Here is an 8464-nt window from a genome sequence, read left to right as displayed (position 1 = left end):
CCTTCCCAAGATCTGTGCCTCGATACAAMCATGTCTCTAAGCTCTACGGACAATTCCTTCGACCTCAGGGCTTGGTTTTTGCTCTGACATGCAGTCAACTGTGGGACCTTATATAGAAAGGTGTGCGCTTTTCCAAATCATGTCCAATCAATTGAATTTACTACAGGTGGACTCCAATCAAGTTGTAGAAACATCCTATAGATGATCAATGGAAACAGGATGCACCTGAGCTCAATTGAGTCTCATAGCAAAGGGTCTGACTACTTATGTAAATAAGGTATGTTTATTTTTTATAAAATTTTAAAAATAAAAACTTTCCGCTTTGTCATTATGGGGTATTGTGTGTAGACTTGAGGAAAAACATGCATTTAATCAATTTTGGAATGAGGCTGTAACATAAAATGTGAACAAAGTCAAGGGGTCTGAATACTTTCCGAAGGCACTGTACCTCAATATGAAGGATACAACCCATTGACTATAAGCAATGTATAACCGTATTACCATAGGAATACAGTGCCAATTTACACATGTGGACAGTTTAAGTTTAGTGACGCCCAAAAAGTGTCACGCTGGTTCCTTTTATTAAAAAATGCCGCCCAGCATCAACATAAAATACTTAGGAAATGCTATTATCATTATCAACAATATAAACCTGACCTTACAACAGAGACAAACCAAAGATGTGCAGCTAAGCGTTCCTGCTCCAGTCTACCAGAATGTATCACCACAGCACAGAARCTCTACCTGCCTGTGTTGCTGGACTCTTTGTATACACTGCCCTCTGGTGTTCACCTACAGTTAAGACATTTTCCAGACATCGAATGAACCAAAGTACAGGCTTGTGGACTAAGATGTAACTGAAAATAAGGCAATTTCTCAATACTTTACACAATATCTTAATTGTGCTAAGATGAAACTTAAAACCAATTCTCATTACAGAAATTGAATACAATGTCAAATGATTTGTACATAAATTGCAGTGACATTTTACCAAAGTTTCATTTCTGCTAAGACTGAAGGTCTGAGTGAATTGGATCCCTCTACTCTTGTTTACAACAACTGCRACAATTGCACTTGATCTAAGTCAAAAGACCATGAAAACAAATGGAGATCACAACATTGAAAAGTACAAACTGAAGAAAWAAACTAAGCAAATTAATGTATGACATGGCCACAATTTATTAGGCTTACGTAAGCCAAACGGGGAAATCATATCAAGTACAGTATAGGCAGACATAGCATTGTTGCATTAGTAATTTCAACCAAACAGGTCAAGTCCAAAATCTGTCACAAGAACTACCGAATACATGAACCAAACTTAAATGTTAATAACTTAACCCCATGCTAAGAATGACAGGGGAAATCAGTACATTTTGGCTCCTCGTCTATTGCCAGCGATCAGACATGAAAACTATTTTAGATTGACAAGTTGTTTCAAAAGTTACATAAACAGGAAGGTGATAGGCCTATAGTAACACTTGAAAAGCTACCTGTAGACATTTCCAAAGTGAAAAAAATAAAAACACTACTTGCTATGCCCCACGTCATTAACTATTAAATTGTAATGGTCGTACAAATCTTAAACGGTATATTTAACATTTTACATGTAAAAACCAAAACAAATGTAAACAGAAATAAATAAACACCCCAAAAATGATAACAGCAAAAATATGAAATAACAGAAGTCTGATGTATCCACATTGCTTCCTACAAAATGTGCATTAAATTTGTAATAGTTAATGCAAAAATGAAGTTGAGTTGCATCAGAGCCCAAATCGAGGTCTGAAACCTGAGACTGTTTTTTTCTTCACAGTATACAGCTATTCCTTCAGTGAGCCTTCTGCTATGCTCTTCCTAACTTACATACAGTATCAACAAATAGTAGACCAAAGCTTCAGAGCAACCAGTGACAAAGCAGGCAGCCACGTTAACAAAACCCGTTGTAAAAGACTCAGTAACAATCAAGATCCTGCATAACATGAGCATACTTTTTTTCTACACAAAAAGTAGAATCCCTCAAGAATTCTGTTGATATTTGGTCCATGTTTTACCACCGTTTTAGAATAGTTTGTTTTGAGGAATCTATAGAAGGAAAAGAACCAGCAGACTTTTCTATGTACATTTCACAGAATATCTGGTAACAGGTTTAAGGCCCTGGTCATAATGTTTATCCAGGGAAACTACTACTGAGTGGCACATAAGACGTTCTACTCTTAACTCTCCAAAATGCATTGGTTCAATAGTAGACATGATGGCTACAGCAGCTTCATATCATCACAAAAATAACTGACTACTTGAGCGTCAACCATCTCTAAACTGACTTTGAGGTAACATATGTCAACATACAGCTTGTTAATATAGCTTGTTTTGTAAACAAAGACGTCAAGCTGTATGCCAGATAAAACCCTACATCAGTGCTTTGACAAATACATAGCCCTTTGATTGCTGACATACAATCAGACAGAGCAGCATATTAACAAACAAAAAAGGTAATTGATCCTCCGAACACTTAAAATAAATGTTTTATCTAGTACAACCATACCAATATGATATTCAAACAGTCATTCTTCAATACATACAAACTGTAAACTCGGTTGGTATTGGATAGATGTGTATCTACAGATCACAGTTGGGCTGGGTCATCTATAGGTTAAGCCTTCCCTCCAGGTAAGCTCTCAAAAGAAGATGGTGGCAGCAGGAAGTTCTCAGCGTACTTCAAACCTACGGAAGGCGATAAAATGTATTATATTCATCCGAACACAAAACTTAAGACGGGCATAGTTACTTACGCGGCCAGTGAAGTCAACCAAAATAATAGCCTACCATTAGAACAGCTAAGTACTTTTGTCAGGGGGTCCACTGTGTTCACTACTGATGGGGCTGGAATAGGCTCTCCTCTGTAGCAAACTAGCTGGGTAGGGTGATGGCCTACTCCCTAGGAAGATGAGAAGGACAATCTTAGGAGTAGCCCCAAAGTAATAGTTTGATATAAATTGTAAGTGTGACAATATGAACATAGCCATTCAACTCGAAGGAACCCCGTGACATTTTCAACTACACTAACATGGTATGAATGAATTTCACATGTATAGAAAAGATTAAGATTTTAGCTCATACCTCTTCGGTTGGTCAGCACTCCGTGACTGGGGTTAGCCACGGCGGGGTGGTAGAGGGAGGCCAGGTCACTGGGGTTGTAGGAGCGGAGGATGTTGATCATATTCCAGTCAGTCTCCATGCTGCTGCTGCTTGCAGAGGCTGGAGGATTGGACGCTTTGACCGGGACATAGGCCTGAGGCRTGTTGTTAGAGAGAGAGGTTCCTTGTGACGAAAATGAGTTTTTCACTTGGGGTCTCCCGGAGTTCAGCAGTCTGTTGTACTCGGTCCTAAAGCTAGACGTCTCTACAGTGTCCATTTCCCTTCCGGGAAGCCCTGAGTACCTTGGTCTCTTGCTGGAGGGCTCACCACCAAAGTCRATCGGGGGCAGACTACCGAACCGGCTGGAGAGGCACAGCTTAGCAGTGTCGGATGGCCATACCACGCCGTTCCAATTTCTGCCTGGGCCACTTCTTACACTTTGTCCGTTCGCCCCTCTGCTGTCCGATGGGCTCTGCCTTGGTCTGTCCACTACAGACCTGTTATCTTTTGTACCTTTGGTGTTGGATTGTTCAGCTGGCTCTGTAAACCTGGACTGGCCCTGACTGGTGCGATTCTCCATCATCATCCTGTACCGCCGAGTGTCCAGGGCTGTCTCCCTCTGTGGTGGTTCGCTGGTCTGGGACCGTTTGGGCCCATGAGGAGAGTCGGTAGGGTGGGTCTTCTCTGCAGATTTTGCAGGAGGCTGTGGAGTTGGGGATTTGGTCCGCCGAGGATGTCTTCTGTCAATAGGAGGCAGCGGGAGGACATCTTTTCCCTCTAGGGCAGGGGGGCAGCCAGTGTAACGCTTCTGTTTAAGACTTCTGTTCTTCTTGATCGTTTCCAACTTCTCCTTGTGAACCAGCTTCTTGTGCATGAGCAGGACCTCTGGGTACAGAGTGCTAAAGGCACAGGACGAACAGACATTTGAAATCAATGCGTTCCTTGGTATTAGGGTGGCGGAGATGGAGAGTGACACTTTTAAGGACAAATTTAATGGAGCCTCAAAGCCCTTGTCTATCTCCTTTCCTTCCATCTTCGGGTTAATAAGTACAGGCAATTTTATGTGCGCATCATCAGCAGAAGAGGAGTAAGCAGCCGTAGTAATCAATTTCCCATACTCAGCATTCACTTGAGCAAGCGGGCCGTCAAGCTTGCCACCGATGCTATTAAATCTATCCTCTGGTTTTACATTGGCACAAGGTTTGGTTGCTAGTTTGACATTGGGAGTCTGCCATAGTTTGGACCTGTTGGGGACCTGTTTGTCTTCTCTGTTTCTGGGGAATTCTTTCAAAATGGGAGATGGCACGGATACCACAGGCTTATTAGGGATGTCAGTGTATGGTTTGTCCTTGTGACGTCGATCCAAGTGATATCTCAGTGAGGTCTTCTGGGCTGCAGCATAGTCACAGTATATACATTTGTACGGTTTTTCACCTGAAAAGACACATTTAATTACATAAGCATAATATGGCCCAAACAGCAAATAGTCTTCAGATTGATAAAATTCTGAAATCATTTCATTCAGCACACAAGTAATCCAATCCAACTTCATGTTAAACCTTAAAGCCAAATACAGGCTATACATCTCAACTTGCAATTGTGCAGCCTATTTCTTAATCATAATCAGGCTTCCCAGTATTATATAAGGTTTACCTGTATGCGTCCTGAGGTGAATGTTGAGGTAATAGCTGGAACGGAATGTCTTGCCACAGTAACTACATTCCCTGGAGGACACAAGATGTTTCACCTTCATTCGATCAAAACCTTCTTCACTTTTATCTGTAGAGGAAGCAAAAACAGGAGATTAGTCGTGAAGAAATCAAATAGCCTACTTACAAAAACTTGTGAAGCAAGTGCATTTGCATAGTCCACAAATGAACAGCAGAGGGAGCCATTGTAAACAAATGGCAATTTAAATAAATGAACCTTTGCTTAAGTTGATGCATACCTGAATAGAAGGCATATCCCGGTGCTCCCACCTCTAACCCGTCTTCAGACCCCTCCTCTCTGGGGGACCCTGCTCTGGAGAGCTTTCCATCAATGGAGGCGGTGGGGCTCTCCCCCTCGCCCCTCTCCCTCTTGTGCACCCTGGAGTGGAGAACAAGCTGGTGGTACGTCCTGAACGTCCTCCCACAGTCCTCGCAGCGGGTCGGCTTATCATTTCGACTTGACTTCTGATCAGGCTCTGGTGATGGAGTCTCTTCTGTAGTTTGTCTGGATTTCAGATCTCTATCGATGTTTTCCTTAACACGCTTGTCGTCACCTCCTTGGCCTTCTGACCAGATATTTGTCAGTTCTTCTTTATCTGAGCCAGAGTCCTCGTTGTCGGAGCTGTTGTTTTGGCTTAGGCCTACGTCTTTAGCCACACTTGGACCAACTGCTACCTTTCCCTTGGTGGCAAGTTGCCAGGCCTGGTAAGTGTTGAAAGGGTCTAGTTGGGCTATCCATTTGGAGGATCTCTCTGGCGTCGTACTACTTTTCTCAGGTATGGGGCAAAGGTTGAGGCTCCGTAAAAAACCTTCTTGACTGAGGGAATCTTCCCGTCTATCATTTTCTCTGTCTTCATCAGCTTCTGATTCTTTACYATGTACTTTACTGTGTTCCACCAAACTGTCTTTATCGGGAAAAAAGAATCCACAGGTAAAGCACATTTTGTAAGGCGTGATTACAGGCTTTGAGACTTGGTCTTGGATGACTTCATTGATAATAATTGGACTGTCCAGGTTCTGCTGGGCCTTTGTCTTATGGAACCTGATATGGTTCCTGAGAAACCAGGGTTCCTTGAACCGCCGGCCACAAAGGTTACAGTGAAAAGGAAAACAGTCCTTGTGTGTCCGCATGTGGCTCTCCAGCTCGCTGGCGTCCTCTGTGGTCCGATCACACACAACACAGCTAAACACCTCCACCTCCTTTACAGATAGCAAGCTGGGTTTGGACCTGGCCCTTTCACCTGGGATCAAGTACTCTGCCTCCACACACAAAACGGCAGGTTCAAACAGTGTTGTGGGGTGCTGGGTCAGGACGTGTGGGCCCAGGTCATCTTGGTGTGTGAAGGTCTGGTCACAAAACATGCAGTCCAGGGCTTCCAGCAGGCTTTCCTCAGGCTGAGGCTCAGCCTTGTCAACGATGTTACTGTGAGGGGTCATGCTGGAGCCAGCCCCTGGCGTGCTAGCACCACTACTAATGTTTAGACTGTCTTGTCCAAGTCCATCTGGACTTTCCACATATGGCAACAACAGGTGAGTTGGCATTTCCTCCTCAAAAGTTGTGCAAATGATCTATATACTTGAGTATTTCCTTAGGCAAGGAGTTACTGGATGAAGTTGCTGAATATCATTGTGGAAGGCTGGCAGTGATTCACCCAGGGGAGTTAGGTAGGAGGGGACTTAAGTAGATTCCTGTAGAAGAAAGAGGGGAAAACTTGTTGATATCATAGCAAGGTGAATTGGCCTAAGAATGCTAAAAGGCACCAAGATGACTCAAATAAAACAGAAGTTGAGTTCTCATATTGAAACTAGATATGAGACTATATACATTTCCTAGTATGATAAACTAGTGTGAAGAATGTATAATTTTGCTGCACGTGGCTATTCGACAGTTTGCTATTACTGCAAAGATATGAAACATGACTTTTGCTATTACTGCAAAGATACTAAACATGACTGGCAAACCTTGGCTTGGTTATATCTTTTTAGCAGTTGGATAAAATGTGGAATAACTGGATAAACTAGTTCATACAAGATTACATATTTAAAATGACAACATTGCATAAAGAGTTTGATAGTATCTACAAAAAACTGGTAAATTATTTGTACTTAATTTATTTCAAATGTTCCTATTTTGGTTTCCACTTCTGAGTAAATGTATTCTCTGACCTAGCAGCATGTTAATTCTTTGTTCAACAAGCCAGTGTTGGCAACCAGTTAAAGTTGTACACAGTTTCATAAGGAAGTTACAAGGAAGTTACAAGTGTCATCCTCCATGATGAGAAAATACTCAAACTAAAATATGAGGCTTCTCTGTATGAACCATCCCAGTCAACCACCTATTTTTTTTTTAATAAGATACAGTTCTTTCTAGTAGTATTTAATCAAACAGGTCAATTTGTTCTCGAGCGATTATTGTTATGCAACGTGATAAAACAAATGATGCACTGGTCGAGTTAATCCAACGGTTATGAATCTGTAATGCATGCCAAATTAAATGGCTAATAGGTGAAGTTTTATAGCTATTCATGTCACACACAAAAAGATAAATCGTGCATATCACGGATTTTCTATTGGAGATACATTTGCTATTATTCAATAATACAGACAAAAGTTAACACTTTTGTAACTCGTTTTGCTAGCTATGCGGCTAGCTACATCCTGCTTACTAGCACTAGCTAGTTAAATTAACGTATGCTAACCACCCAGATTATTTTAAGCATTGGGACAGCGGTTTCCTATCAAACATTGCAAAATTCAGCCAGTTGGATAAAATAGCTGGCTAACGTTACCTAGCTAAACACGCTAGTTCCTAATTTAGCAGGAGCAAAGTCAAATACATCGCTAACAGTTTCTGGACTCAGACATAGCTAATAAAACAGTCATCCAAATTAACCATAATTTGAGTTCACCTTCAGAAATACTTAGATAGTTGGCAATCAATACGGGTACACCGATTGTTGTTTGTTTCAGATAAAACTGTAACACGAAAACTCACCAATATCTACCAATTCAGGCTTTCCAGGTAAACTTTCGATTAATCGAAAATAGTTATCAAGCTAATTGTGAAATTAACTGCTTGTTATGTCCTCTCGCCAAACTAGTTCAAGAATAGTAGCTACTATAGTCACCTTGCTACAATTGTTTGTCGGTCATATTGTTCTTTTTCAACGCTTGCATCCTCACTGTGCAGCTGTTGAATTCTGAAGCGCGTTCTTAACGAATCCGGGAGAGATGTAGCGCGTGCACTTCACAGCCCCAAAAGCGAGACAGGGACAGTCACGTGGTCGAAACTTTTGATTAAGTAAATTATTCTAATCTAAAGAATAAACAAAAGTTTAATATGCTATTTCGCAAGGTCTCCGCTGTCTTGTGAGACGCACAAATGGGACGCACAAAAACGTATCTCTTATGAATGCAAGGTTACAGAACGTCTGTATATATATTAGGCCTGTCCTACAAAAGACAAGAACAAATGTAATCATTGCAATGGCGATTGTGTCACGAGATGATTAGTCAGCTATTGATTTGGGAGATTGGTCTGAGAGAGGATAGGCCTAGATAAGATAATTAATTGGCTAGTGTGACTCTATTCTGTATAAGACTCATGTATGGACTAGTAC

At 41.5% G+C, this 8464-nt stretch overlaps 1 protein-coding gene across 3 annotated transcripts; it reads right to left on the bottom strand.

The window, feature by feature from the left end:
• Positions 1-1157: 1157 nt before the first annotated feature.
• znf217 (zinc finger protein 217) lies at positions 1158-8080 on the bottom strand. 3 transcript variants are annotated; one of them, XM_024006153.2, is made up of 6 exons: positions 7973-8080; positions 5084-6533; positions 4789-4914; positions 3118-4569; positions 2824-2935; positions 1158-2721 (listed from the first exon to the last, which is right to left on the bottom strand). In XM_024006153.2, the coding sequence occupies exons 2-5, from the start codon at positions 6384-6386 to the stop codon at positions 2835-2837; spliced, it is 2982 nt and encodes a 993-aa protein (XP_023861921.1). In that variant the 5' UTR covers positions 6387-6533; positions 7973-8080; the 3' UTR covers positions 1158-2721; positions 2824-2834. The 3 variants fall into 3 exon arrangements, with proteins under 3 accessions (XP_023861921.1, XP_023861920.1, XP_023861922.1); XM_024006152.2 differs by having other exon boundaries at positions 7840-8072; XM_024006154.2 differs by lacking the exon at positions 2824-2935 and having other exon boundaries at positions 7840-8073.
• Between the last annotated feature and the right edge of the window lie 384 nt (positions 8081-8464).

This window comes from Salvelinus sp. IW2-2015, linkage group LG17, assembly GCF_002910315.2.
Source record: "Salvelinus sp. IW2-2015 linkage group LG17, ASM291031v2, whole genome shotgun sequence".
Taxonomy (NCBI): Eukaryota; Metazoa; Chordata; class Actinopteri; order Salmoniformes; family Salmonidae; genus Salvelinus; species Salvelinus sp. IW2-2015.
Note: the sequence above shows the minus strand (reverse complement) of the source record. Positions and strands in the feature narration are given on the sequence as shown.